The 27,690-nt window shown below is 52.1% G+C and overlaps 13 protein-coding genes across 13 annotated transcripts; 3 read left to right on the plus strand and 10 right to left on the minus strand.

Moving 5' to 3' along the window:
- Positions 1-47: 47 nt before the first annotated feature.
- Positions 48-1,587, plus strand: ASPSYDRAFT_827807 (uncharacterized protein). Its single transcript, XM_040851171.1, has 3 exons — positions 48-518; positions 575-1,058; positions 1,123-1,587. The coding sequence occupies exons 1-3, from the start codon at positions 136-138 to the stop codon at positions 1,435-1,437; spliced, it is 1,182 nt and encodes a 393-aa protein (XP_040705217.1). The 5' UTR covers positions 48-135; the 3' UTR covers positions 1,438-1,587.
- Positions 1,588-1,935: 348 nt separating this feature from the next.
- ASPSYDRAFT_56724 (uncharacterized protein) lies at positions 1,936-4,028 on the minus strand (the record flags this gene model as incomplete). The annotated part of the gene is made up of 7 exons (XM_040849262.1): positions 1,936-2,812; positions 2,861-3,018; positions 3,064-3,218; positions 3,270-3,414; positions 3,466-3,576; positions 3,623-3,864; positions 3,917-4,028. 7 exons carry the CDS (start codon positions 4,026-4,028, stop codon positions 1,936-1,938), a joined length of 1,800 nt encoding a protein of 599 aa, XP_040705218.1.
- A 415-nt stretch (positions 4,029-4,443) lies between these two features.
- On the plus strand, positions 4,444-6,610 carry ASPSYDRAFT_56725 (fungal specific transcription factor domain-containing protein; the record flags this gene model as incomplete). The annotated part of the gene is made up of 2 exons (XM_040849263.1): positions 4,444-4,542; positions 4,634-6,610. 2 exons carry the CDS (start codon positions 4,444-4,446, stop codon positions 6,608-6,610), a joined length of 2,076 nt encoding a protein of 691 aa, XP_040705219.1.
- Positions 6,611-7,872: 1,262 nt separating this feature from the next.
- On the plus strand, positions 7,873-9,962 carry admA (ADAM family of metalloprotease ADM-A; the record flags this gene model as incomplete). The annotated part of the gene is made up of 2 exons (XM_040841730.1): positions 7,873-8,897; positions 8,951-9,962. 2 exons carry the CDS (start codon positions 7,873-7,875, stop codon positions 9,960-9,962), a joined length of 2,037 nt encoding a protein of 678 aa, XP_040705220.1.
- Positions 9,963-10,027: 65 nt separating this feature from the next.
- Positions 10,028-10,969, minus strand: ASPSYDRAFT_146365 (bZIP transcription factor; the record flags this gene model as incomplete). Its single annotated transcript, XM_040841616.1, has 2 exons — positions 10,028-10,740; positions 10,798-10,969. 2 exons carry the CDS (start codon positions 10,967-10,969, stop codon positions 10,028-10,030), a joined length of 885 nt encoding a protein of 294 aa, XP_040705221.1.
- A 320-nt stretch (positions 10,970-11,289) lies between these two features.
- ASPSYDRAFT_67231 (fungal specific transcription factor domain-containing protein) lies at positions 11,290-13,671 on the minus strand (the record flags this gene model as incomplete). The annotated part of the gene is made up of 5 exons (XM_040850388.1): positions 11,290-11,860; positions 11,929-12,529; positions 12,582-13,036; positions 13,084-13,474; positions 13,641-13,671. The coding sequence occupies 5 exons, from the start codon at positions 13,669-13,671 to the stop codon at positions 11,290-11,292; spliced, it is 2,049 nt and encodes a 682-aa protein (XP_040705222.1).
- A 161-nt stretch (positions 13,672-13,832) lies between these two features.
- Positions 13,833-15,124, minus strand: ASPSYDRAFT_43352 (TauD/TfdA dioxygenase family protein). Its single transcript, XM_040846630.1, has 3 exons — positions 14,804-15,124; positions 14,545-14,754; positions 13,833-14,493 (listed from the first exon to the last, which is right to left on the minus strand). The coding sequence occupies exons 1-3, from the start codon at positions 14,957-14,959 to the stop codon at positions 13,888-13,890; spliced, it is 972 nt and encodes a 323-aa protein (XP_040705223.1). The 5' UTR covers positions 14,960-15,124; the 3' UTR covers positions 13,833-13,887.
- A 525-nt stretch (positions 15,125-15,649) lies between these two features.
- Positions 15,650-16,966, minus strand: ASPSYDRAFT_147990 (uncharacterized protein; the record flags this gene model as incomplete). The annotated part of the gene is made up of 4 exons (XM_040841765.1): positions 15,650-15,694; positions 15,746-15,819; positions 15,880-16,301; positions 16,365-16,966. 4 exons carry the CDS (start codon positions 16,964-16,966, stop codon positions 15,650-15,652), a joined length of 1,143 nt encoding a protein of 380 aa, XP_040705224.1.
- A 268-nt stretch (positions 16,967-17,234) lies between these two features.
- Positions 17,235-18,541, minus strand: ASPSYDRAFT_67234 (uncharacterized protein). The gene is made up of 2 exons (XM_040850389.1): positions 18,427-18,541; positions 17,235-18,364 (listed from the first exon to the last, which is right to left on the minus strand). The coding sequence occupies exons 1-2, from the start codon at positions 18,499-18,501 to the stop codon at positions 17,378-17,380; spliced, it is 1,062 nt and encodes a 353-aa protein (XP_040705225.1). The 5' UTR covers positions 18,502-18,541; the 3' UTR covers positions 17,235-17,377.
- Positions 18,542-19,346: 805 nt separating this feature from the next.
- Positions 19,347-21,101, minus strand: ASPSYDRAFT_56730 (sulfite oxidase; the record flags this gene model as incomplete). The annotated part of the gene is made up of 2 exons (XM_040849264.1): positions 19,347-20,823; positions 20,878-21,101. The coding sequence occupies 2 exons, from the start codon at positions 21,099-21,101 to the stop codon at positions 19,347-19,349; spliced, it is 1,701 nt and encodes a 566-aa protein (XP_040705226.1).
- A 1,558-nt stretch (positions 21,102-22,659) lies between these two features.
- Positions 22,660-23,250, minus strand: ASPSYDRAFT_29911 (MOSC domain-containing protein; the record flags this gene model as incomplete). Its single annotated transcript, XM_040844702.1, has 1 exon — positions 22,660-23,250. One exon carries the CDS (start codon positions 23,248-23,250, stop codon positions 22,660-22,662), a length of 591 nt encoding a protein of 196 aa, XP_040705227.1.
- A 585-nt stretch (positions 23,251-23,835) lies between these two features.
- ASPSYDRAFT_147222 (fungal specific transcription factor domain-containing protein) lies at positions 23,836-26,480 on the minus strand (the record flags this gene model as incomplete). The annotated part of the gene is made up of 8 exons (XM_040841695.1): positions 23,836-23,914; positions 24,032-24,409; positions 24,472-24,657; positions 24,709-25,325; positions 25,386-25,466; positions 25,525-25,835; positions 25,921-26,329; positions 26,382-26,480. 8 exons carry the CDS (start codon positions 26,478-26,480, stop codon positions 23,836-23,838), a joined length of 2,160 nt encoding a protein of 719 aa, XP_040705228.1.
- ASPSYDRAFT_43360 (enoyl-CoA hydratase/isomerase family protein) lies at positions 26,443-27,545 on the minus strand. The gene is made up of 2 exons (XM_040846632.1): positions 27,521-27,545; positions 26,443-27,457 (listed from the first exon to the last, which is right to left on the minus strand). Exon 2 carries the CDS (start codon positions 27,436-27,438, stop codon positions 26,857-26,859), a length of 582 nt encoding a protein of 193 aa, XP_040705229.1. The 5' UTR covers positions 27,439-27,457; positions 27,521-27,545; the 3' UTR covers positions 26,443-26,856.
- Positions 27,546-27,690: the final 145 nt, after the last annotated feature.

Raw genomic sequence — 27,690 nt, forward strand, 5'->3', positions numbered from 1 at the left:
ACGAATGATTATGATATCGTGACGGTCTAGTCTTCTGGCGACTGGCCTGAGAACTATCTATCTTTTTCCAACGGTCACAAAGCATACTGCATCCCACGAGCTCATTGAATTCGTCAATACCCTCCTCTCATCGTCATGATGCATTTCCCTTTGGTTGTAGGCCTTTTGATGAGCAGCTATGCCATGGCATCACGGCTCTATGCAGCGTCGTATGCGGGCACCGTCACAGAGTTGCGTCTATCCAAACCAGGCCTGAATTACCAACTGGAAGCTGTCTCCCAGACCACTGAATGTGGTACTAGCCCCTCGTGGCTCATGGTTGGTAGAGAGAAAGACATTCTCTACTGCCTGGATGAAGCCGTCGACCTGCCAAACGGCACTCTATCCTCATTCAGGATGAGCTCAAACGGGTCGTTGGCAACCGTTGAGCAGCTCCAGACCATTGCTGGTCCTGTTTCTTCAGCATTCTATACGCCAGTCCATGCACCAGATCGTCAGTTTCTCGCCCTCGCTCACTAGTAAGTTACCTCATCCCTGCTCGACACCAGCCTGTCAATAACATTGTGCTCATTAGCTCTGGATCCGCTATCACGACCTACTCCGTTGATCCTGCCAAAGGCTACTTCAATCGGTCCCAGACATTGACGTTCACAATGCCTCACCCGGGACCTGTGCCTTCCAGACAAGATGCCCCGCATATTCATCAAATCTTGATCGACCCTACGGGAAGGTTTCTCCTTGCCCCTGACCTCGGTGCTGACGTCGTCCGCATCTTCTATATTAATCCGACGACCGGCCGCTTAACCGAGCAACAGCCCCTGGTTGCATCCCCAGGTTCAGGCCCAAGGCATAGTGTTTTCTGGGCTCCTCGGACGGGGGTAAATGCATCCCAGAATTCTCGGTTCTTTCTGGTGTCAGAACTTGATAATTCGATTACGGGGTACGATGTGGCATATTCTCCCAATGGAACCATGCTCTTCTGCCAGTTTTACGAAAGCAGTTCATTTGGCGGAGCCAACCCTCCAACTGGTTCTAAAGCTGCCGGAATTGTCATATCGGTATGTCTCTTACTTTGTACCTTGCAGAGAATCCGGCTTGCTAACAACACCTTTTATAAATAAGCCCGGTAATGACCGCCTTATTGTCTCGAATCGTGGGGACAACATTTTCGGGCACGGTAACGACTCCATTGCCGTCTTCTCTCTCCCAGATTTAGCGCAGGATGATGAAGTCTCTTTTCTTGGTCTATACCCAGCCTATGGCTCTTTCCCGCGGCAGTTTGAATTCTCACCGGATGGGGACATGTTGGTCGTAGCATTGCAGAACAGTCACCAGGTAGCAGTCATCGAGTGGGATGTTAAACATGGTCTTCCCGGTCGTCTGCTTTCCAATGTCACACTGGAAGGGGAAGTACCTGCTGTTGTGTGGGACATGTGATAGCAATAACAATGTCTCACGCACTGGGCTTGGGCTTGAGACCCTTGGATGTGTTTTACGTACAATTTCCATTTGGCTGAAAAACAAAGGCGTGAGAAATATCTATTTAAGCAGTCTCTGTATTTCAATCGCGTGATCAATTCTGTAAATAAATTTTGCATTCCTTTGCCAGTGTGGTTTGTGCACTTACAAGTTAGAAATATATATATATATACGTATGGCAAGGCAACGTTGCTTGCGCATCAACCAGCCCACAGACGCTTTACGTCTATCGAATGCCACATTAAAACCGATACCGCAGGTTAAAAAGCATTGTAGCAGTACCCAATGGACGAACCAGAGAGGCCCAACTGCTATACTGCGATACAAAACGTCCAGGGCGGTCTGTTATTTGCACAGGCTGTATAGGCACGGAAATGTATGGATTTCGGAGTACATTTATCATCGGCCCCAATCTCGTCTCTATTCTAAAAATTTACACTGACCATGAATACAATTCTACCAGGCCAGATGTATCCGGAGGGCCTTAACAAGATCCTCACTCCTTATGCTGCTCGACTCGAAAGTTGCCAATATATGCTGGTCAGGACGCACCAATGTCGCCTGGCCCTCCTTTAGACGCATCAAGTTGAGCCACTCATCTGGCTGATCGCCCTCAAAATAAAAGTCGACACCGAGAACAGCAGTTTCAATTTTCAGTGTATCCCGGACAGATCGTGGGAGAAGATTGCCTGCCTCTGCAACGCATGTCTTCCACTTTTCAGCCCAGGCAGCGTCCACGACGACCGTGAAAGCGTCGAACGAGCAGAGATCGAGGGTCGAGTATTCCTTCTTCTTAACCTGCTCTGCTGATAGTTCAGATACATACGAAGAATCCACCGGCGGTAACGTGGTTCTCGACTTCAAAGACTTAATCGGCCGAATCCAAGCATGAGGGAGCCGGCCCCCAGGTACACAGACAGGGTTAAAAACAGACGCATGGCCTGGAATCTCTGTATCCCCGTATATATATCCGATATGCAGATTGAGATTGTCGAAATGTTCTCGCTGTCCCTCGATGGCCTTGTTAATCTCCACCATAGCCTGCGGGTCCTGGATGTTGCGATAGAGATTCTGTCTTGCGACGTCGACGTTCTCGTCTGTCGTTCCTAGGGCCTTGAGGAGGCCGAATATCTCTTTCCCGTTTTTGACGCTTTGATTGGAGTTTACGAGCGCTACTTGGCGTCGGTCGGCCTGGTAGGTGTTTAGTATGGCGTCGCCGGCCCAGCCTTGGTGGACGGCTGCTAGTTTGTAGGCGAGATTGTGGACATCGCCTAGACCGGAGTTCAGGCCCAGTCCGCCTGTTGGTGGGAATGCGTGTGCAGCGTCTCCGGCTCTGTGATTGTGTTAGAGATGGCTTCGAGATGGAGGCAAGGGGATGTACAGGAAGACGCGGCCGACTCGATATTCATTCGCCACCTTTCTGCTCAGGATCCATGGTCGATACGAAAGAACGTCGTATTTTATATCCCTTCCAATAGCTGCGTTTATGGTCTTGCGACAGAGTGCTTCGTCCCAGGAGTCTACAGGATGTTTCTTCGACTGGTCCCTGTTAGCAGTGCCGGTGATACTCAAAAGCGAACTCACGTCGAAATTGCAAATCAGCACCAGGTTTCCAGACAGATCGTATCCAATAATAAATCCGGACGTTTCAGGGTCCATGATCCAGTGCAGCATCCCTACTCGATCACCGATGACTGGTCGCAGGTCGGCGTTGAAGTGGATGGTCATCATTGTTTCGACTGACTCGTCAGTATATCTACAGCAATACTCCGTGGGGTATTGGGACTCACAGGAATCCTCTCCCTCGCTTTCCACGCCCAGGAATCTCCTTACAGCGCTTTTGGCGCCATCGCAGGCGACTACGTGTGTCGACTTGACAATATACTCGCGGCCGGAATTGCGGTCTTCCACGGTTGTGAGCACGTAGTCGGAAAACTGCCTGCATGTTAGTGTTTCTTCATGCAGTATCCTCGTAGGCACTGGTACCTGTTCCAGACGGGAGAACGAGTGGTTCTTCCGAATCTCATTGAGAGGCTTCTGGGCGAGCTCCCTCGCGACCAGCTCCTCGAATGCAGGCTGGGGGATATTGTGGATCATCTATTTCTATTAGACGGTAGTTACGTTCAGACGCAGGAAGACCTACCGCTGGAGTCGCATCAAGTGCCCCAGGATCCATGCGCTCATAGGGCAGTCGTCCGACCTGTTTACCACTGAGGTTCGTGATGAAGTTGACCCAGTGGGCATCTTCACGGCACGATCCCAGACCCCGGATCTCATTTACGTCGATACCGAATTGGCGACATAATTCCAAAGATCGAGGAGAGAGCGCATGTGCTTTTGGTGCAGCTAATCTGGTGGGATAGCGCTCGACGATGAGGGTTCGAACTGTTGGGTGTTTCAGTATAACTGTAAATGGATACTGTGGCAGATTGCGCACTGTTCAATTGAGCAAGCATGTATGCTAGAAGTAAGCCGGACGGCCCACCGCCGACAATGAGTATAGGAACCTCATGGTCGAAGGCCTGCGTGTCGACTTTTGATGGCGACATTGCCCCGCGATGCCCCTGAATGAGTCCTGGCTGCCCTATATATGAACAGGGCTGAGCAAAACAATTTATAAATGGACTTCTAGAGTATAGCACGCAGGCACCAACCACTGCATATACAAATTTAGCTTTATAGAAGGTAATAAAGTCACGCCATGGGGGTTCCCAGGCCCTTTGAGGCCTGACTTGGAGCTGGTGCGAGCTGGTGCGTGGGGGCTGATTGCTGTTCCCCACGAAAGTGGGAGTTGTCCCACTTTCTGACACTTCTCGCGCCTGTCAGAAGGATAGCTGAAGCAACTAATAATGTTGAGGAAGTTAAGGCACAGGGGCAGGTGGGTGCCCATTTTCCCACTTCATACCCCCAGTCCTCTTCCCACTCACTCTGGACACAAGACACAACGACAGTCAAACCACTGTAATGTCTCATATTGACCGCCAGCAGGATTGTTTAGACAGGTCAAGACGGTTCAAGTGTTCCAAATGTGGGAAAGGGTATACCAAGCTGGAGCATCTCAAGGTATGCACTTTCTGCATCTGCATATGTTTTATATCGCTAACTAGAATAGAGACATGAACGGACTCGTAAGTGATCGAGTCCCATCTAAAAGTGTAAATGGTATACTGACAAGCAAGACTCAAATTCCAAGCCATATCGGTGCAACGAATGTGGCAGGCAGTTTGGTCGGCAGGATGTACTCTTCAGACATGCAAAGCTCCATCTCGACAAGAAGCTGCTTGTAGCGTCTACACCGGAAATATCGCAGGATCAGTCATTCTTCGCCCAGGACACACCTAACCAGCCAGCATCTACGGCGAGTCCAAATGTGGCATTTCCGACCGGGGCTATACCCAGACAAGCGGACACCGCACCTCACACCACATATGAAGACTCAGATGGGCTGCTCGAATGGCTGATGACGGGATATAATGAAACAGATGCACCTTCGTTGCCTCTAGCTCACTTTCCTGAGTTGAACAATTTGATACTTCCCACCGACACCGGATTCCCAGTGGACAGTACGCCGTTCACTAATCGTCCCCCTGAAGCAATGGGCGTGCAACAACTATTCAGACAAATGGACGACATGTCCAAACGCCTGAGTGCGGATATTAACAATTGTGGAATTACCTCCGACTTCCTAGATGCCTGCCTGCATGAGTTCTTTGAACGGGTGTCGCCTGCTTTCCCGGTCATCCATGCGCCGACTTTTTCATCCCAGAGAACGATCCCTCCCTTGCTGCTGAATATGGTTGCCCTAGGATCCCTGTTTGTCTGCCTGCCTAATGCCGTGCGAAAAGGTGAGCTCCTATGGCGACTGGGATATACTGCTGTAGCGACCTCCTGGCGAACACTTCATGGTAAATGCGATGGCGTACAGTTGGTACTGACGGCTTTGCTGGGGCAGACGTATGCTTTGCTATCGTCAAATACAGAGATCCGAACGACGGCTTTTGTCTTTCACGGTCTAGGGTTTTACTGGGCCAGGACGTGCGGGATGTACTCCGTGCAGGACAGACAGACGTATATACCGGACGCGAACGCCTCTGAAGAGGATAAGAGAATACTCTGGGAAATGTGGGCCGCATCAGAAGTGCAACGTAGGGCAGTCCTGGGACATTATATCCTCGACGGACTGATCTCGCAGGCCTCGGGGTCGCCGACGAGTGCCCGTCATCTCATCAACCAGATAGGAACTGCATGCTCTGATGAAGTCTTCTCGGCGACGACAGTTGACCAGTGGATATTCCACATGTCAGAGTCTGAGACGGTGAATATGCCCATGTCAAAGGTCTGCACGGCCCTGTTCGATCCGAAGTATAGCCAGGCACCACTCAAGTTATCGTCCTTCTCACTATCCGCCGTCGTCGAGGCCCTGCAGTCACTTGTTGCTGAATCCAACGAGGTCGCAGATGGCACATTCGGCGTTGTTTCACGAGACCAGATAGTCAGGGCATTACTCTTCCTGTATCGAGCGCATCTATCGTTTGCCCCGGTCTCAGAGAAGAAGGTGCTAAGATGGCACAATGTCTGCATGGAGATCGCAGCCCCCTCTACCGCACTATACCTCGCCTTGCGTGAGAGATATAGTATCACCCCGCTACCTGGCGGGGTATCATCGAATGGTCCAGCGCAAGTGATCAAGTTAGAAGACTGGGCCCGCAGCGCAGATGCCATGCGTGCACTGCTCCACGCTGTAGCCATCACCCGGCTGCTCCATCATATCCCGCTCGCGCACTCCCAGGCACTATTCTTACCGCTGGGTATATTCTCGGCTGCTATGGTCCTCAGCGCTGTTTGCTTGTTCGGGTCGAGTACGGTGGAAATACCCTCCTCGCCGGGGTGGGAGGATGTTTGGGCAGACGCAGCACCTGGCCAGGATGCGGATGGATTCCTTCTCGATCTCAGCAAGAAGAGTAAACGACCAGCCGCTTCAGTGAACCTTGTCAACGAGCTGAACTTTCTTCAACTCGCACTGAAAACTCTTACGTCTTTCTGGGGGATATCGGCCGAGATAGAGAGGGTAGTTGGGCACTTGACTGTTCTTGCTCATGAACGGCATTCACATTCAAAGACCAGTATTTGATTTTGACGGAGTATTATGCACTTGTCCAGGCTCTCTGCGGGAAAGCGACAATACATGGGTATTGTGCCTGATGGCTACGACGATGTCGACGCTGATGAAGTATATTCAGAGACCGTTTCCATGGATATGCAAGGGACGAACATCACCAAACAGAGTAAGGACTGTCGCAGTCAGCCGGCCTTCATAATGCAGTGGCTGGTCGTAGTACTTCTTTTCGTTGTCCGCCATGTCCCGGAGATCAATAAAACGACCACACTAAGCCGCCGAACTGGTACCAGGCCGTCATGACTGGATCATAGAGCTGTGGCCCAATAATATACATGCTATCGAGGCAGCAGCTCCGGATAACCCGGTTGCATTAGCGCTGGCACTCCGTGTGGCTTGTGCCCAGGGTGGACCGCGTAATCGCTGGCCAGTGGACACAGGCATAAGCAGCCCGGATATCGACCGGAGATAAGAATTGCTGCGCCTCTTCTGCAGACACCAGTGGATAGCTGGATATAATATCCTTTATAGCCCCGCATTGGCAGATCACAGTCCAATAATATGGTTGTTGGATCGTGGAACGATCTATCATGGTGAAGTCATGGCCCGCTTGTACCGAACAATAGATCCAAAGTATAGACCCCAAGGCAATAATCGGATATACTGATGTATGCACCATTCTGATCTCACCATGTCTGACGAGATCGCAATTCTATAATTCGGCCTATTTCAGGCCCGAATCCTCAGCCTTGCCATACGATTCCCAAACCAATAGCCACAGCGCATACATATCGGTCGCATAAGGCCTTCGACTCGACAGTCCGACAAGTCATCGAGGCTNTGCACCGCTTGGCTTCCTCTATTCCACTCCATCCAGCGCAGAGCCGAGTATACACCGGGCCAATCCATCAGCATTGGCAGATCACCGATGACGAGTCGGGCTTGGCCGGCATCATCCATCAACGACTAGCCGTGGTTTATTCTGATGCCTAAAGCTTGGCAGTCCCGGTTTCTGGAAGACCAGTCGAGGGTGTGGGGTGTTTGCTTTGTCGTTGATGCAGTAAGCGACTCGCCTGGGGCGCTGGCGATGGGTTTGGTTCTGGTTATATACGACGGGAGTTCTGTTGTGTGTGATGCGATGGTGTAGGAGTCAGAGGTTGCAGCAGCCATGAGGGTACCTAGATTTACTCCGATACTTGGTTTTTGTTTTTGCTTATTACTTGCCGTAACTGTGCAAGGTAGGTACAATTAACTACAGGGTAGGAAAATTGAATGCGATGCTGATATCAATAGCACACTCAACCCGCTCTCTCGCATTCTACAATACTACAACCCTCCACAATGTCGCCATCCACGCGGCGTCACACAAGGTTAAGCCCTCTACAGAATTCAGCATTACATTCAGTCTTGACGACGAAGGAGAGAGGCCTGTCAAGCTAGTACTGACACCAAACCGCGACCTCTTCGTCCAGGATCCCCATATCCAGTTCATCGGTGGGAATGGAGCCAGAAGAACAGAGAGTATGAAGCGCAGCAGACACCGGGTCTTCCGGGGTACTGTATTGCTTCAATCAGCAGCCTTCCAATGGATGAAGGTCGGATGGGCGAGAATAACTATTGTTCGAGATGGCGTCGACCCTCTCTTCGACGGGGCATTCAGTATCTCGGGCGTACAATATGATATCAAACTTGAATCCGACAAAACTACACAAAGCGGCACACGAAAACAGCGAATGGTTGTGCAACGCGGGTATCAGGATCAGATATTAGAAACTACTCAACCAGCATGGCCGGGAATGGATCTCTTCAAGCGCCAGTATACACTCACAAGCGACGACTTTGTCGACACCATCGGCGACACAGACGGATGTCCCAACAACCGCGAGATAGCCCTAGTTGGAATCGCCACGGACTGCTCATATACCGCCGACTTCGACTCGTCCGAAGACCTGATCCAGTCCCTTGTGACGATGGTGAACACGGCTTCAGAAGTCTTCGAGTCCGCGTTCAATATCGCGCTTAGCTTCCACAACCTCACCATCCAGGAAGAAGAGTGTCCGACGACGTCATCCAGTGACGAGCCCTGGAACGTGAACTGCGCAGCTGGCGATTTAGACTTCCGGCTGCGGGCGTTCACACAGTGGAGGGGGATGTTGAGGAATGATCAGAATGCGTACTGGACGCTGATGACGGGGTGCCCGACAGCCTCTGAGGTTGGAGTGTCGTGGGTTGGACAGCTGTGTGATAGCGAACGGAGCACGAATATAGTTGCGAGGGCCCGGAACCAGTGGCAGGTATTTGCGTATGTCTCTTTTTCCTTTCCTTGCGTTATATGTACTAATCCTCGGTGTATAGCCATGAGTCTGCTCATACGTTCGGCGCATACCACGATTGTGATAGAAACACCTGCGCCAGCGATCGACAATGCTGCCCTCTCTCAGGCTCAACCTGTAATGCCGATGGTGAATATCTCATGAACCCCGTCTCGACGTCCCCGCAATCCGAGTTCTCGCAGTGTACGATTGGCAATGTATGCTCGGCCCTGGGTGCGCAGGTGGTGGACACGCGGTGTCTGACGACGAATACCAATACACCAACGATTTCCGCCGGCGAATGCGGCAACGGGATTGTTGAAGTGGGAGAGGAGTGCGACTGTGGCGACGAATGCGATGGGAATCCCTGCTGCGATGGTTCGACTTGCAGATTGATCGGGGATGCGGTCTGCGACGACTCTACAGACTCTTGCTGTTCACAGTGCCAGTTCGCGTCGGCGGGGACGGTTTGCCGCGCTGCCATTAGTGAGTGTGATATTGAAGAAACGTGTCCCGGGGACTCTCGCGATTGTCCGGAGGATGAGCATGAGGAGGATGGAGGGACCTGTGGGACTGGTGATGACCTCTTCTGCGCCAGTGGGCAGTGCACGAATCGCGAACTACAGTGCGTGCAGCAGGTTGTTGGGGATAACTCTACTATATCGTCCTGCGATAACAGCACGTGCATTCTGCAGTGTTCCTCGTCCTGGGGACAGGCTGGATCCTGCTCGAACGTTGGAAATGTCCTGGACGGCCTACCCTGCGATGGTGGCCTGTGCCGTGGCGGAGAGTGCAGGAGTAGGGGGGACAATGGGGGACAGTCCTGGGTGGACCGACATCGCTCGCTGGTCATTGGGCTATCGGCTGGTATAGGGGGGGCTCTGGTTCTTGCTGGTCTGTTCTGTATTATCTGCTGCTGCTGCCGACGACGCCCCAAGAAAGCTCCTCCTGTGTCTCAACCACCGCTGCCACAGCGTCTTCCTGTCGGGGCATACGTGCCTCCGCCGCCTGCTTACTCGCCTCGTACTACGCTGCCTTCATATCGATATGCTTGAAGAGAATCAAATTACAGTTCAATCATCATATCCCAGCTCCAATCAAACATATAACAGTAGCATTGTCAAGTCCGCCAACCCAAAGGCCTCTCACCCCGTCGTCTCCTCCAGTAATTCGTCGAAATCACCAATTCTGGACTTCCTCTCAGTAGCCACCCCCATTTACGCAGAAAGCCCTCCGTAACCTCCCAATTCCGCGGGTCCCACGAATCCCCCCAAACAACCAGCGTCGCCTGCGTGTTCTGCGTATCCCAGAACGCCATAAGGTCATGACACAGCTCATCATCATCAAACAGATGTTCCGCCGCAATCAGAATATCGCGCATCCGCGGGAATGGGAAGAAATCCAGCCACGGATGGTGCGGTATACTCCGCTGGATATCCGTGGGGCGCAGACTAGCCGGGATATTTTCCAGGCTGAACGTGGGTGTGACGGGGGAATACAAGTTGAATATGGAGACTGTGTCGTCGCAGCAGGTCCAGTCCGCGGTCATGCCTATGGCCCGGATATTGCTCTCTATGGCCTTGTGCACGTTTAACCGTGTTAGACTGATCAAATGGTCGATCTGGGGAAAGCCAGTGAGGTAGCTTTGCTTTGCTGTGGCTTCGAACCAGCGCAGATACTCAGTGGCGTTTCGGGGAGCATTGGCGCATGTTATTTCCGTGTCTGTGTCCTTCTTTTCCGTGGCTGGAGGGTGTGAATTTGAACCCGGACTTGAGCTGCTGGTGGCTGTATTTGCCGGTGTCGATCGTCGTCCGCCTGCTTTTCGTTTCTCGCCTACGTCCACGTTAGCACCAATGTGCAATAATATAATGTGTGGCTTTAGTAACATACGCCACTTCCTCTGATTCTGGCGGTTCTGCAGCTTCCTCCGCTCCTTGGGGTCCACGACGCCGGTCCAGTCGTCGTCGGGTCTCCAGACGTGGGCCTGCTGTGGCATGTGCGCCAGGTAGATGACAGACTTTTCACTGGTGGCGTAGTCGTTGGTATGCTCCGTTGCGGCCATCATGGTCTGACTCCTGCTCTGACTCTGCTCTTGATGAGGAACTTGTGGCTGCTGAGGGTCACTGGTGCGTTTTATGCGAGTTGCTGATCTGCCGCCAATGGGCCCAGACTTTTATTTCCGAATGGCCTTTTTCATTGGACGATAAGAGGCCGCTAATGCACGTTGCTTACGGGGCCCACTTGGCCTTGGCAGCGTGAGTTTTAAGTGGCTGAATATCATTACCCTGCCGAAATTGGTCTATTCATCTTATTCTCTTCTTATAACTACATGTAATTCGCATGGGATGGCAGATGAATATGCTTAAATAAGGTATATTAAACCTACACCGCACCGTGATAACCCCCTCCTTCCTGGAAACATGCCCAATCCTGAACTCCTCCACTAAAATCCAGCCCATCCCCAAAACCAGGCGTGCTAAAGTCCGCAACCCCCGGCATAAACGATCCGAGTAGGTATCCCTCGATAGAAGAAAACGGCGCAGCCCCATCATCCCCAGGTAGCGAGCCGAGCAGGCGCGACGGGGTAAAGCTGTCAGTATCACACGGGACTATTCCTCCGTCGTCACCGCCCCCGTTAGTTCGAGATGTCGCCTGCTGCAGATAATCATCCATGTCCATGGAATTCCGTGCACGATTGAAACCCGCACTGTTCGCATTCATATCTCTGGATGCGGCTGCGGATGCCGGACCTGTATTTCGCTCTCGAGAACTCCACAGCTGCTTCAACATCCGACTGTAGCCGTGGCAAACGTGTGTTTCGGTGGAAGGCGCTTTTTCGAGGCACGAGATGAATTCGCGCGCTAGGTTGGTTACCTCTTCGCGGTGCTTGGGCGTTTGGAATGCGCCGGCGCAGTCCGCTTTGCGGAGGAGGACAGCGGCGTACACGCCATATCTAGTAGTACCTTCGGGTTAGTGCGACTGGTGGTGATAGAGGAAGCGCTTGGAATGACTTCTTCTTACAAGTAATAACGCGATGGCAGATAGCATATAACCTGGTGCGGGTCCAACCTGTTCATCAGAGCGAGGAGGTTCATAGCGGCGCCGATGGCGTCAAAGATGAACCGGCCGTCGGGGGATGCCATGATTCCATCTGACAGTAGCTGCTTACTGCGCTGGTGGTGTTGCGCTGGTGATTTGCGGGAATCCGACGCCCGCGTGAGGACAGCTTGGAATGAAAACGCATTGGTATAGAGAGAAATATATTCGTACATTATAAGCAGCGTGCTCTTTACTCTTGGGGATGCCGGTAGACCAGACCACTTTGAATGCCAGGTTTTTGCGGCTGTGTGGAAGTCATCAAGATATCGTGCGTAAGAGCCTTCATAGACCATGGACAGTGTTCTTTCCTTCGAGGAGTAGAGGATTGCGTGGGCATTATGCAGCAGCTGGACTACCTCGATGGAGGCTTCTAAAAGGGATGCATAATCTTCATTTTCGTTCTGTGGATGTGGTTGGAGGGTTGGGAAATCTTTAGCTGTGAATTTGGCTGCCAGCGATGGGCCTCGGGACCAGAAGGACTGGCCTAGTCGGACGGATATCTGCCTGTCTGCCAGGAATATATCTAGACATATTAGTAGACGAACGGCGGGTACATCTTCTACATATCTACTCACATGTCCATACGAGCCTACTTTGGTCTGCGAGGTCTTTCGCCTCCCTTGGATTATTAATTGGAAAGGCACCCTGGTCAAGACGCTGAAGATAGCCATGTCGAATGGCGAGGCCAACAAGAGACCACGCCGTTCTGTCTTCACTGAATAGGTTCTTGGGTGTCTCGGACCTTCCCTGCATCTGGATATGGGGTAGCCATTCGGCGAGAAGCAATAAACCTTCTACTGTCCTGGGAGTCTGGGTCCAGTGGTCGGCCAGAAGAACGTCAACCATGAGGCGTCGTGTATGTTCCCAGCACTCACGGTGAGTAACTGAATGCGAAGGATCATCCCTTGATGCTATGGTAAGAATAGCAGTGAGCAGAAAGTGATCTGACTTTTGAATTGGTCCCACGTTTGGAGCACGCAGCATATATAATGGGACGATTGGACAGTATGGGTGGTAGCAGCGGGCATATCTACATGGTTTTAGCAGACGATGACTTGATGCAAAGAGGTGACAAACTTGAGTAGCAATTCCGACACCAGGCCTGGCCGCAGGACACCCTTTTGGACCAGCTCGTAATCATCAAAGGCAGTAGGCATTGACTGAGTATGGTTCGGAGACCCATGAACCGCGTCCGTACGGCCTTGCAGGACCGTGTCTGATGCACTGCTTGGACTTGTATTTTGACCTTCTTGAGGATTGTCACCCGAAAGAGCCAGAATCTGGAGAGCGTCAGACGGATTCCTCAACTCCATGGTCAAGACATCGCCGGGACGCTCTATAGAGGCGCTGCCCTCATCGTCGGAGGGCTCGCCCCCGGATTGACCGGGTCTATTTTTTGACTGCGCAGGGGAACTGTCCGTTCGAGACAGAGGCCGATAGTGCCGGAAGTTTCCTCCGCGACGGGAACCTGCGAGAACGCAGTCGCTGCCCGACTCGTAACAGGACACACATGGAGGCTTTTTCGGCTCTCCAACTCCGACCCTGGCAGGCTTGTGAGTGGAGGCGGGGCCGGAGGGGTAGCGAGACTCACATATTGCATCTTCTTTTCCGCTGGCGGCATCTTAGGCACGCACGGTACGATCTTTGACCTGTGGGTGGTGTCATGCTTCAGTAATTCTACACTGGAAGATGGCGAGGCGGCTATAGACAGGCGGGTGCTCCTTAAATCGCGTCGTCGGCTATGGACGGCCACAACTTCTAGATGGGGAATGCGGGGCCGCATTTACGGTGGGGATCTATGTGGACTCTACTGAAGATGAGGGTAGAGCTGGATATGTATGTGGTTCAAGTAGCAGCTAAATATACACCCGCACGGCCGTCTCAGGGCAGGCCCATGCGCTTGTCGCTCTTCTCGTTGAATCCCCACGCCAAACTGCTATCGTCATGCACAGTTGCCCGTCTCATGTCGCGTCTGTACTTGCTGAGAAACTCGCCGCCCACAGCCCGGTGCATGGTGCATGTATTATCCCACACTATCATATCGCCAGGGTCGTCCCATTCCACATTAATGACGTATTTATCTTGAGTCGCGTGTTCAAACAGCCTATCCAGGATAGCCTGAGACTCTTCCGGTGACACGCCTTCGAGGGAATGGATGTGTTTTGCGAGGTAGATGGTGGGGATTCCGGTACGCTCGTGCACTTGGAGCAGCGAGTGGCGGCCCATGAAGTGGTCCGTGGGCTCTATATTCTTAAATCCTTCCGGAGCAGCCATTTTCTTCGAATGGAGAATGGAGTGGCGGGCAATGAACGCTTTCTCGTGCAGAAATTCCTTAAACTCAGGGTCAAGGTCACGGTAGGCAGCCCTCATGTCGGCAAAGGCAGTGGAACCACCAGTGCCACGAGGAGGGAGCTCATGAGCAAGGAGCAGGGAGTACCCTGCTCGCCGGGGATTAAAGCTGGAGTCGGTGTGGAAGAGGGAGTTTCCCTGAACAGGTCAGTTGATCCATGTTGGATATGTTTGTTGTAGTGGGTATACCTTGTTGGCCTCTCCACGCGGGCTACTCAAGTCCACTATCGACCCATCGACATCAATATTCCCAACGTCGAACAGCTCGTTATATTTCAAACGGTGGATACGACCGGCCGTGTTATAAGGAGTCACATCGTCGAGCTCGCCGAATTTGCGAGCCAGGTCAAGATGGGTCTCGTCGACCAGTTTTGTCTTTCGTACGACAGCAAATCCATGCTACAGATAATTTAGCACTGCAGCACTTGTTCGAGGATTCACAGCCTACCTTCTTCACCGCGTCCTCAATAAACCGATATCCCTCGTCGCTCACCCCGTTCGCAAACTCCAGGCCGCAGATTTCCGCCCCGAAGCCGTTCTTGATGACCCTGAGAGACGGGGTAGGACTGGGTGCAGTAACGGTGTCGGTGATAGTGATAGACATGTTGAAGTCAATATTGAGCAAATGTGAAAGTTGGTGTCAGCCCGGTGAGAGATCTCGTAGACCATACGCCTTCTTGTACCCTGCTGGCGGTCGTTGAAGCGCCGCCATGATACTGTCGGGATGAGCCCGCCCACAGCCGACCCGCGTCGCCGCCGGCAGTGCGCCTCTTGGAATTTGAAATTACGAAATAGGCGCTCGACAAGCCTTCCTGTGGACAGACACTGACCCCGCTGAACTTCCCCGCAACACCAGCACTGTCGTAGTGGAGATCTAGGCGGCTATAGACGGACATTTGGCGGCAACAGAAGAAACCCAGCGGCCCACCAGGTGAGTATCACACGCCTATTTCTGAGACATGCACTCATTCAAGCACGAACCTTTGGGTGGCAACAACATAGTGTGGACATGTCCATCCAAGCAGTCCTCTACAACGATTTAATAAGCGCCTCCAGCTTACAAAATGATACGTCTGGAATATTTCCCTATTACTCAACTAATACCCATAACTTCATGCAAGATTACCGGTAAGGTAAATATCGTACTGTCTATATCGAGGGACTGGAATCAAGTCCGTTGATGTCAGTTATAGACGTTGCCAATTCATAGAGTATTTTGTCGCGGCTTTTTTCTAGGGCGTTTCAAGGCCGGGTGTCTGTTAAGTGTATCTTCCGTTAATGTGACCTTCCAACTCTAGTGCCTGATATAAATCTGCGTTTCTACCATACTTGTATTAATCTGTAAAACCACTGTTAGTCTCAAGAGCCTGCCTGTTCGAAGCGAACTTACATGGTGCATCCCCAAGTCTGCAACTCTCCGCACGCCCAATAACTGCATGCAGCTCTTGGTCTCCTCAGCCAGAACTGTTCAAAATATCAGCTCTACGAGGCCTTAAAACCGTCAATACCTCGCGGAAGACTTACTCTGGAGCACCCTCTCAGCCCCGGCAACACCCCCAGCACCAAGTCCCCAGAGCACCGGCCGCCCAATCCCGACTGCCTTCGCGCCCAGACACAGCGCTTTCACAACATCCGTTCCCCGTCGAATTCCTCCGTCGACCATAATATCCAGTTTCTGCTGAATCTCTGGGCAATATCTGCGGATCTCCAGCAGGGTGTGAATAGCCGGCGGCGAGGTGTCAAGAACACGTCCACCGTGGTTCGACAGGATTATCCCCTTTACGAGGGGAGCGTAGACCGCAGCGATTTGGGCATCCTCATGCGTTTGAACGCCCTTGATGATGATAGGCAGTGAAGTATGTCGCGCAAGCCATTGTAGCGTATCGCTCCACTCGAGATCGGATGCTGGTCCGGAGGCCGATGGGATGGCCACGCTGACTGCTGTACTTGGCGTGCATACTTCCTGTACTGGACTTGGACATGGATACTTTTCGTGCACTTCATCGTACGGCTCGAATCCTCTCTTCCCAAGCTCGTGCTTACCCGGGACGGGCTCGTCGACTGTAAGAACAACGCACTTGATCGCGGGAATCTTATTGATCCTTGCCAGGACTGCCTCGCTCTCGCTGCGATCGTTCTGGACGTACAACTGGAATCCGAAGGTCTGCCCAGGCACCGCTCCAGCGACAACCTCCTCGGGGGTCATGGATGCATTGTTCGATATGATATGCATAGCGCCGAAGGCAGAACATGCGGCGGAGATTCCCGCTTCACCAGCCGGATGTGCGAGGCGAGCCATTGCCATGGGTGAGACGAACAAGGGGAGTCTGACTGTATTACCGACGATTGTAGTGGCCAGGTCGCATCCTTGGACTTTAGCAAGGATACGCGGCCGGAGGAGGATTGAACGGTAGACTTCTTGGTCCAGCTGTTTGGAGACCAGGTCGCCTGCGGCTGCGTAGTTGAAGTGCCATGTTCTTTTGTCTAATCGTGCCGTGGCCAGCTTTTCTATTTCATTCAGGCTGTGGATCGTTTCCAGCAGGAGTGGTTCTTCCTCCTTGGTGCGGTCGTCTCGCGTACGGCGTTGGACGACGTTGTTTATTCCGGTCATTGTTGACAATGCGAGTGCGAGAGGCCAGCGGTGATAATCGGAAACGCTAAATGGACATTAAAAGGATATAAATACAGTGGGAGACGCCTACGGCGGACATCTTCATCGGCTGTAGTCGGCATACTGCGGCTCCCACTCCCAGATCCGTCCGACTCCAGTAGTCCACCTTTGGTTGAATCGGCATTTGAGCATTTACCAAGGCTGCCTTTAAATCAGAGCGGATTATCGCTGCTGCGTTTAATTTGCAAGCTGTAAACTGTAACCGGGTATAATCCTTGTTGATATATTCGGTGTGTCGGCACATAAGCACTAGACCATTGACCAAGATAAGCTGGCTCTCTATGTAATATATTACTCTCTGTATCCCTGAACCAATTCTCTGTCTACCGTTTATACCGATATCAACGCCCATCAAGCGTTGGATGTCGGACTCTGCTCATCTGCAGATTGCCTCTTCAGAAGATGACTGTCTACATTCGCCTCCTCATCCCTCGACTGTGCTTGATCATGATCTCCGGAACCAGGAACGGTTCCATGCTTCACGACATACGTCTCAAAACCATAATACTCCTTCCCCTTCTTCAGAAACTCCACAACTGCAATCCCAAGCAGAACAACGGCCGTGGTCTGCCCAAAGTCCCACTCATTCTCGTGCTTCATTTCCCCCTCGAACTTACCCTCGTTCGCTATCCGCAGTGCAAGCGTCATATACAGGTGCAGAGGGAACTGGAGATACGACAGAATCAGGATCCCGCGTCTCAGCCTGACGCCGCCAAAGATACTAAACAGGAGAACAACGACGAGCCAGCTGGCGGTTGTCCCGACGTAGGTCTCATCTGCACCTGGGTGGGAGGCTGTGACGCTTGTAACCAGGTGTGTGTAGTAGCACCGACCAGGTGCAGTATCAGGAGCCCATTCGTGGAGACGGACACACAGCAAAATGGTAAGTGCGATGTATAGCGCTGTAAAGAGAAACGCAGCGCGAGAGCGATCATTCCAGTATAACTTCCGCGCGGATGCGCGTTTCGACTTTGGGTGAGAATTCATACCCGTGTCAGATCCTTCAAGCTTCGCGCGGCAGAAGCGCCAGCAGACGAGGGCTGCTGTGTTGGATACACCGACGAAACTGACGATGTCGAAGACGACGTGCAGGTGGTATGTGTCCATGATCATGGCCTGGCTGAAGACGGTGACCATGTATGCTATCCCGAGTGTTGTTTGGATATCGGACCCGATTATGAGTATGTTCGAAACGAAGTCGAGGCGTCTATGCTCGATCTCGCGCTTGGGAGTGCCTTCTGGGTGTGTAATGTCGATATTGCCGTGGGTGGTTAGGAAGAATACCCATGCTGAGAGACCGAGGGATAGGCCTGCTTGACCGACGAATCCTACAAGAATCTGCTCAAGCTTGTTAGTATGATGGGTGCAGAGGAATAGAGTAGTTGGAAGGTTATACAAACCCCATTGCCGACCAAGGGACTCATCGCCTCTCCCACCAGCTCACACTCAGCATCTTCCCTCTTCCAGAAATTCATGGTCAGATCAAACAAACACAACTGTAGAAGGGAGGAAAATAATTCACCAGGGTGAAGAGTTCTTCGTTCGCCGTCTTAAACACTCTTATACACGACGCATCCACTCCAAGCCACTCTGAGAATACCTTAGCTTATGCAGGCGGACGTCAGAGCTGCTCTCGCGCGTTCTAACTGGCTCTGCATCTCAGTTACCCTGATAGGTTAGACTAAGCCCTATAGCAGGCTTAATTCCGAGTTGCTTTTCAGCTCCTCAGCCGCAGTGGCCTCTCCCCCTTATTCCTCTGGCCCCCACGTAGAGACGTGTCTTGCTTTCAGCTTTGTACAATATTGTCTGTTTAAGCATTTAGTTTACTCGACCGTTACTCGACTGGGGCTAGTGCACAAGCCTGAAGCAATTCAAGCTCTCCTCCAACACCCAGCCTTGGTTGTGGCCAGAAGTGCCATCCTCACAGGACAACTCGCAGTTTTCCGTTTCTTTAACTACTCAGGCAATTGAAGGCGTGTCGGATTTATAGGCCGAGCAAAGTCAATCCTTCATTATGCATTCTTTGCAACTCGGTTACAGAATTCGGAGTGTCTGATAACCAGGTGAATTGTTAGGACAGCCTTTATCGGTCAAATTTGGACCTGCAGCGTTCCCATTTACCTTGTGCTCGTGTACAAAATAGAACCACCGATCAAGCGAGATACAAGGACCCTTAGTATAGAATTCCTGCTACTTGGCTTGTTGGGGAGAATTTCAGTAATTGTGGTGAGGGTATGTAAGGTCTCGTATTAAATGGGCTACGATAATGATGAAAATGAATAAAAAAGGTCGCTCTCCTCAGACCATGACAGATATAAACTCAATCATCAACATCGCGAGGCTCATGCTCCTTCCAGTATTTTTCGTACTCCTCCATAGTCTGACTGGGAATGATCTGATAGCGAGTGAGCGGCGCCACCGGAATCCCAAGATGGTCCATCTTCTCCAGTCGATCCCGAGTAACAGGGTGGCTCCTGTTAATACTGTAGACACTGATTCTATGCGCCGAATGCGTAACATGCAGGCCCCAGTTCCAAGCAGCACGGACATCCAACGGCTGCGTATTGATCGCATTGTCCCAGCACCGGGAGACAATCTCGATCCAACCTTCGACATCACAGGGGAGGTCGAACTCCCATGTCCGCCAGACCCAGCGGCCCTTCTTGGAAAGCTGCTCTGGGGGTACATCGTACCAGCTGAAACCGCCATCTGCAGAGAGCTCGACGCGTTCTGGCCATCGACCGCCGCCAGAGTAGGCCCAGCCCTTGCATTTAATCTTGCCGCTGTGGATGATGGCTTGTTTGTTCCAGGGGGACATGATGGCTGAGCTGACTGGCATTTCCTGGATCTGGATTCCGTCCGTTGGACGCTGGTTGTATTTTCCAACCTGCTGGTTGAAGTACAGGTACTCCTTGCTCTGGACAGGAGCTAGAGATGGGTTCTGGATCGCCTTGATGCGATACAGCCATTTCACACTGCGGGCTCCGATATAGCCCAGGACGACTACACGGAGAGGATATCCGTGAATCTTGGGGAGAGGCTCCCCGTTCATCTCCCAGGCGAGGATCACCTCGTTCGCCTTCACCTTGGACCAGGGCACGCTGACCAGGTAGTTCATCACCTCCAGATCCTTGACATATGTCTCGGCGCCGTACAACTCCAGATGCTTCCCGGGAGCAACAAGACCCCCGCAGTCCTTGATAAGCTTTTTCAAACTAATCCCCTTGTATCGTGCAGTGCCAATCGCGCCTTCAGCCCATGGCGCCTGTGGAACTTCATCGCCCTGTCCTCCATACCGGCTAATCTGCTCGATACGTCGAGTACCCGAGCACTGGATCGTGACGGTCCTTTCCATCTGTGGGAACCGACTCTCGTCCTGGAGATCATCCAATGTATAGCTCTTGGGATGGCGCACCAAACCATCAAGCGAAAGACTCCATTTATCCTTCTCAATCAGTGGGATCCCACCATGGTTTCGCACAAAGTGCAGTGGGTTCGGGGTGATGGCTTTAGACGTAACCAGGCGTTTCGGTGGCTCGCCATTATACGGAAATTTGAGGAGATGCAGCATATCAGGGTGCTTCTCGCGGAGGACGGTATTCCATGAATCCTCTGGTACACTTGCCAGCTCGCCGCCGAGGGCTTCATGCCATGCTTTGAAGTCGTCGCCGGGGAGGACTGGATTCGAGTCTGGAATAGGCCCGAAGATGAAATCCGGGCTGGGGTCAAAGGTCTGGCTCGTGAGGATCTTGTGGGCCTTTTCTTTTTTCTCAGGGTACTTTTCCCACTCGACGTATCTAGACGATGTGATGGTTAGCGATTACTGGGATGTATGGTGCGTGGTGGCTTACCCTCTCCAGCCTGGCAACTCCCTTTTGAACAGCTCATCGCGATTCCCCACAGAGTCTATGGCCTGCTGATCCTTCACCGGATGGCGGTACTTGGGAGGGTAGATGTTGACCAGTTCTTTCCCGCTCACGTCGAGGATAGGCAGTTTGTGGCCCGAGAGGCCCTGCTCAATCTTCCATTCATCTGGCCGGTTCGTAGTGTCCAGCTGCAGAGGAAGGACAGACATTGTCACGCAAGTTTCAGAATGAATAGACAAAATGATTCTTGTGGTATGAACCGGAAAACAAAGCAATAGTCTGAAGCCGATATCTCCGCGTACTTATATCAACAACTTGGCCGGAAGCGGAAACAATAACATGAGATGCAGCGAATTATCTGAGCTTCAAGCATTCCAACCCCGCAATGTATTGGACGTCATGATCTGGAGTCTGTCTTGACAAGAAGTGTGGAATGTGACGACTGCCCAGCCCCTCGCGGATGCTGGATGCGTCGTCCTGCCACCCATGTTATCCCGATTGAGTTTCATGAAGCATGTCATTGAAAGCTTAATTCCAAGGGCAAATACGATTTCGCCGATTTGATTCGATTCGATCCTGCGCCATCGCGCAATATTCGTACGCAGATTCATCACAGATTCAAATCGGCGAGCCCGCTCCATGGTCTGCTGGAGATAACGGCATGCACTGGCAACGGTCGGACATTGAAACCAATTCGGAAGTCATAATAGATGCATCTAAGTGATTCTTCTACTTCAAATAGGCTATATTTGTTCAATGAGACCCCGAAGCTGGTCAAGCTTGTAATAGTAGCTAACCTTACAGTGACCACCGACAATGGGAGATAACGCCGACGAAAAGTATTACACTCTCGCTGAAGGTATTTTCAGAAAGCTTAAAAAATTCCAGCCACATATAATACTAATTTGCCAAAGGATGTCCCTTCGCCAGCAATGCCACGGCGGTACAGTTGCGCAGCGACGACGCCGCTCTCGGTCTGCTGCAAGACACGCAGCTCCTCGAAACGCTCGCCCATTTCTCTCGGGAACGAATCCCGGAAAGGTAAGTGGAATTGTGTTTTCCGAGATACTGGCCATGCCATTCATTCTAATACGCTGTGTTGTTTCCAGGGTCGTACATGCCAAAGCCGCAGGCTCAGGGCCCGTTCTATCCCTTGATGTGCCCACCTTGATTGACACTGACAGCCCGATAGAGCATACGGGGAATTCACTGTGACTAATGACTGCATGGATATCATATCTGCGAGCTTTCTTAACCGCGTTGGCAAGACAACTCCAGTTCTGTGGCGGGCGTCGACCGTTAGGCCGGAAGCTAGGTCTGCAGACACGGCGCGCGATACCCATGGCTGGGCGATGAAGCTGTATACGGATGAAGGGAACGTGGACGGAGCTTTATAATACTTTATGTTAGTCTCAAGCTCGCAGGGCAGCCTGTTCTAACCACGACGCCCGTCTTTTTCACCCGCAACCCGATCAAGTTTCCTTCTACGAACAGATCGCACAATGCGACATCTGCGGACTCGTCTGGCAGCATTCTCACCGTTATAGCTTCCATCCCGGATACCCAGAAGGATTCTACCATCATGCATTTGTTCAGTGACAGGGAACACCCGCGCCCCTGCGCCAGATGAATGCCTGAGCGAGGTGATTATCCCAGCTACTGTATATGTTCAAGTCATGGACCCTAGCGAGGCCGAGAACTATCGTTGCAATATTACGTGTTGTAGAAATTGCAATAACCATCTGATGTATCGTAACTGACAAGTACTCAGACAACAACCATAGGGTCAGCACGCGCTGGCCTCACAACGTCAATACGCATCCCCGGCCTAATCGAACCTCCCTGCTTCACCGTCGCCATAACACCAGCCAGCCGTCTAACGAAATGATTCTTCAGACCAGGCCGCACCTTATCAATCCCCGGACCAGGGTCACGCAGGCCCGTCAACACAATAACCGCGTTATTCGTCGCATCCCCCGGCCCAACGAAATGGATCTCCGTCCCTCGCGATAGCGTCGCCAAATCGATACCCTCGGTTGTTATATTCTCGCCGATTTCCCCGGGCGAGAGAGCCTTCCCGCCTACTTTGGCTGAGACCTGTCGCAGGCTCTCGATTGGGATAAGGTGGACCTGGCGGAGGTTGGGTGCGTCGGGGTTAGTCTGGCGAAGGGCTTGGTGTTGGACGCTTCTTCCGGAGTGGCAGTCTCCCTGCACGCCCAGTCCGGGGACGAGGGTGATTGATGGTACTGGCGCTTTGGAGTTACTGTGCGATGAGGATTTTTCGACCGATAGCACGCGTGGCTGGTTTGGTTGCGTGGTGGATAGGGTTGTCTTGGTCGTGACTGTAGTTGTCGCCATGTTAACTATAAATAGGAATCGCGTTGTAAAGAGTTATATGATGGAAAAATATCGAGGTGCAGAATCATATATCAAGGGGCGAAAACACCTTCTTAGAGTAAAACGCAGGGAGCTGCGGTGTTAATAAATATCCCACTTCGCGTCTAATACCAAAGCCCAGCGTACAGTGTGGCAATTCTAATGGCTCGTATCAAGCCAGGCCAGCTCAGACACCCAAGAATTGCGCTAAAGTCAAAGTCAACTGTCCTGAAGGCACCACTCATAGACCTGCATCAGAACGACCGCACTCCAACTGGACGCATGTCTTTCATGGTTGGTATACCCCGCTCGATATGCCAATCATTCATCATATTAGTTACAGGGAATGATAATATGACAGATCGCAGCGTTCAGAGCAGTGGCGTGCACGGATCCTGTGGCGTGTAGGTCAAGCTTGGGATTGGGCCTGAATGCATGACTGAAGAGTGCAAAAAGGAGAAATCGCTACTCTCCCACCTCGGCGAGAGCTGCGGTCGTTTCCCAAGTCGACCAAGAATGTACACGAATACCTCAACAGCAGCCTGAAACTTGAAAACTGATAGAGATCTAGTGTGTATCTGCGGAAGATTCTGGTTCAGGGAACATCAGTTGCTCAAGCGTAATGGCAGATTCGAAAGCAAATAGCCTACCAAATGTATCAAGACGATTAGTATTTTGAAAATTATACTACGTCAACCAAGCAGAGGTAGCCTAGGGAAGCGATGTGTAAAAATGGGACCAAAACAACAAAGTTTGAACGTACTCGTCATTATCGAAGGGTCCGCCAGCTGGCACTGGGCCAAAGGGACTCAGCATTGTCCCGAAGGCATCAAATATTTCCCCACCGTCCTGACGTGCATCACCTGGCAGGTCTGGAATGGAACCGGTCGTGGAATCACGCGACGACTGAGGCATAGAGTCGCTGGGTGCTGCGGCGGTAGCAAACGCCGGACTATAAATCCGGTTCTTTGCCTTGTTGAACATTCTTGAGAGTATTTCAGCACCGAAGTACACGGATTTGAGCTCTTCGATGACCATCATGCAAAATTCGAGGTTGTGACGGCCCATACGTCGCAGCATCTGCTTTTCAGACGTGGCGTCAAGGAGGTGGATTTGCAGCGCGGGAACCAATGCAATACATCTAGCGATATTTAGCACTATGGCTTTTGGATGCCTTATTCTGTCCTCTGATGATGTACGTACACTATCGCTTGGGTGTTGCTGATCATGTCAGCACCGATCATATTGCCGAGGATCCTGTTGGTGTTCGTCGCGGCATCTTTGGTCTTCCGCCGTACAGTTGATGTCCATTCGTCGACAGGGAGGTCCGGCGGATTCATTTCTGGCTTATCAAAAAGAAACGGCCGGTATAGGGTGAGCATAGCGGACCTATGGCTTGAACGTCAGCCTGTTGAGGTCGAAAATAATGGCTTCACTTACTCTTGATACAACTCTAGATGGTACAAGTGCAGGGAGACGACGTGACTGTGTCCGTGAGCTATAGCGTGATCTTTGCGGAAACAATCCTTTTGGATCGCATCGTCCATGTGCTGTATATCAGTCTTACTGGGTCGTGTCCACTCCGCTCGATTTTGCCATGAGAGAATCTTCGCTAAAGAGACCGTAAGCGCCAATAGCTCCGTCCACAATTTGGACAAGTCCTTTGTGCCTTCTGGAAGGTACTTCTGTCGAATACTCTCCGGAATCCCAGCGAGCAGGTTATCGGAATCGTCGGCAAATGGCATTGGGGTACTGCAGTCGTCCAATTTGATGCGCATAGGCCTGCCCATACCGGCAGAGAACCACGCTTCACGGTAAAAGCAGCTCCACCACAACTGCCTCCAGATGCTGCTGTCACTCGTTGACATGGCTCTAAAGCGCATTCGACCCGTATCCGGCCGCCGATGCAATCCTATCGTTTGGCATAGACTGATAGCAATGCCGTTCCAATGCCAAGGTCCGGTCCTGTCTTCAGTGTCCGAATACCAGAAGCCCGTCAGAAGTACCGCCTGGATTAGGGTAACCTTTCTCCTCTCATACTCCGCGTCATAAAGAGCCTATGGGACATTGGTTAGCTAGTACTCTCTATCTCCAAAATTGCCTTATTGAGTTACGACCTTTGCTCGGATATACATTGCACGCTTCATCTCTTTTCGAGACGGGAAGTTGGCCGCATTTAGGGTGCTGTCATCTGCGAACTATTTCCCCATGTTAGGTTGCCTGCGAGGGAAGTGATGGAGTGGGTGATACCCATACATTTGCAGCAGCTAGAAACATGCTCCACAACAGGTGTACGCTCACTTTGCTGGGTTCATTTTCAAACGTATCCAGGAACGAATGAGCGTCAACAACGGGGAAAAAGGGATGCACATAGTGGAAGTATGTCCGGATCATCATTTCGCAGACGGCCGGAGTGGGCAGGTCGAAGACGCCCTTACGGCGCAAGTACTCAATCGTATCCTGGTCTATATGAGTGGGCCGAATTCGTGGGATGAGGAAGTGGCCACTCTTCTCCCCTGGCTCTGGCTCGCAGATGTCCACCACCAGACCGACGCCACGGGGGTCCCCTAAGTGACGAATCAGCATCATGGTGGGCCATCGCTGGCGCGAGTATCTCCAGAAAAAAGACAGAGTGAATGTTTTGATTCTCACCATACAACGGGGAATAGCACCTATCCGCCGCATCACCGTATGGTTGCGGCTCGCCAGTGTCACCTCCATTGTGATGCCCGAAATGTTCGTTGAATGGACGATAAGGGGTTTCGATGGCATCTCCAGTCTCTCCCACTGCTGGAGCTGCAGGACTCGGCCCGCTCGACGCAGATAGACCTTGCAACGCCACGAGGCGCTCGGGCCCGGGTGGTAAGCTGCCATCGCCCAGCGGGGGACTCTGTATCACGGGAGTTTCATTCGTCTGCGAAGACACCGTACTAAGGTGGTAAGGTTGCCCAAGTCTGCAACGGCAGCTCGTTAGCCGGCTTGCCCACAAGTTCTTCGGTCTGAGGTCGTCATTTCGCTTACTTTGATCTCCTGCTTTCCCGCGGCACACAGGAAACACCATCTAACGAGCAGTTGGCGCAGGGCCGGCCAGTTTGTGGGAGACTGCACCTTACTTTCCGGGCGTGGCATGCCTGGCAAGCCACGGGTGCTCGTTTTCGGGACCGTCCCGTTCTGCGAGCATTCCGCGGGCTCTCTCCCGCAGAATTGGGCATCATGCTAACCGCAGTCTTGTCGTTGCGAATGAAGCAGCGCCAAATGCGGGAATGTTGCCGCGGATAAGGAGGACATTGGGGTCGCGAGAGGCAGAGAGTGAGGCAGAGTAGACACGATGGGCCGCGGCAACACAAGGCAGTGCTTAGTCATATGGCTTCATTGCCTCGGCTGTCGGAGTCTCCTGCATCATTACACTGCCCTGCTGTATCTCAGAATTGAAGAGCAGAATTCTAGAGCAGAATGTTGGCACATATGCAATAAAAAGACGCTTAATACCGCTCGTGGTTTTCTATGGTCTAATGTATTTCGATACATATGATTGAAGCTGATGCTGCTACTAGGACTAACGCAGTGTGCCGTATGTACGCAACAATATCACAGTCGAGAAGCCTTGCTCTTGGACAGAGCCTCTCCCATCTTTGCCTGTGGGATCCCCTGGCAGAAACGGTCGAGGCCACCAAACATCTCTAGCGGCGCTTGTTCGTCCTGCTCCCTAACCAAGCGACGGCGCATCAAAGCCTTTGTCCCCAGAAGGCTCGATCCCACCAAATGTTCGCCGAACGTCTGCTGCAGGTCCCCCATCACCTGCTCCCGGAAGTTGCCTTTGCCTTCGAAGACCTTGTTCACAAACCCGACCTGAGCCAACTCCCTGACGGGGATTTTTCTACCAAGAAGGAGTGCCTCGTTGGCTTTTCCTTGACCCATCCGCTGCACAAAGGCGACACTGGAGCCGCCTTCGGCAACGAGGCCGAGAGAGGTGAAAGGAGTCATCAGCCAAGCGTCAGATACCGCGTAGATGAAATCCGAGTGCGATATCAACGCGGCAGTAAGCCCTATGACCGGCCCGTTCAGCGCCGTGACCAGAATCTTCGAATGGCTGTAGAACGCTCTAGCCACGTCGATGTTGTTATTCACCAATTTCGGAAGCCAGTGAGGGCGAGACAACATCTCCTCCATAGACGGGGGCTTCCCCTTAAGGTCAGCCCCTCTAAAAGTCGACATCAGCATCCCTTCACCAATCTCACTTTCCTGCGCGCAAAGGGTGAAGAGAGGAGACTTACGCAGAGAAAAAGGCGCCCTCGCCTATCAAGACAGACACATAGACATCCGGGTTCTCTTCGACTTCTCGCAGCAAGCTTGCAAGGCGATAATACAAACTCTGCGTCAAGGCATTGGATTTCTTCGGGTTGTTCAGCGTGATGACGGCAA

This window comes from Aspergillus sydowii, assembly GCF_001890705.1.
Source record: "Aspergillus sydowii CBS 593.65 unplaced genomic scaffold ASPSYscaffold_3, whole genome shotgun sequence".
NCBI classification, from domain to species: domain Eukaryota; kingdom Fungi; phylum Ascomycota; class Eurotiomycetes; order Eurotiales; family Aspergillaceae; genus Aspergillus; species Aspergillus sydowii.

What these genes read in the sequence shown, in the direction of transcription:
- ASPSYDRAFT_827807 (XM_040851171.1), top strand. Translation starts at nt 136, where the DNA reads ATGATGCATTTCCCTTTGGTTGTAGGCCTTTTGATGAGCAGCTATGCC. An exon ending in TTTCTCGCCCTCGCTCACTA is followed by an intron (nt 519 to 574) that starts GTAAGTTACCTC and finishes TGTGCTCATTAG; the next exon opens with CTCTGGATCCGCTATCACGA. An exon ending in CTGCCGGAATTGTCATATCG is followed by an intron (nt 1,059 to 1,122) that starts GTATGTCTCTTA and finishes TTTATAAATAAG; the next exon opens with CCCGGTAATGACCGCCTTAT.
- ASPSYDRAFT_67234 (XM_040850389.1), bottom strand. Translation starts at nt 18,501, where the DNA reads ATGAATTTCTGGAAGAGGGAAGATGCTGAGTGTGAGCTGGTGGGAGAG. An exon ending in GTCCCTTGGTCGGCAATGGG is followed by an intron (nt 18,365 to 18,426) that starts GTTTGTATAACC and finishes AAGCTTGAGCAG; the next exon opens with ATTCTTGTAGGATTCGTCGG.
- ASPSYDRAFT_43360 (XM_040846632.1), bottom strand. Translation starts at nt 27,438, where the DNA reads ATGGAGGAGATGTTGTCTCGCCCTCACTGGCTTCCGAAATTGGTGAAT.
- ASPSYDRAFT_43352 (XM_040846630.1), bottom strand. Translation starts at nt 14,959, where the DNA reads ATGTCTATCACTATCACCGACACCGTTACTGCACCCAGTCCTACCCCG. An exon ending in TTGAGGACGCGGTGAAGAAG is followed by an intron (nt 14,755 to 14,803) that starts GTAGGCTGTGAA and finishes AATTATCTGTAG; the next exon opens with CATGGATTTGCTGTCGTACG. An exon ending in CGCGTGGAGAGGCCAACAAG is followed by an intron (nt 14,494 to 14,544) that starts GTATACCCACTA and finishes TGACCTGTTCAG; the next exon opens with GGAAACTCCCTCTTCCACAC.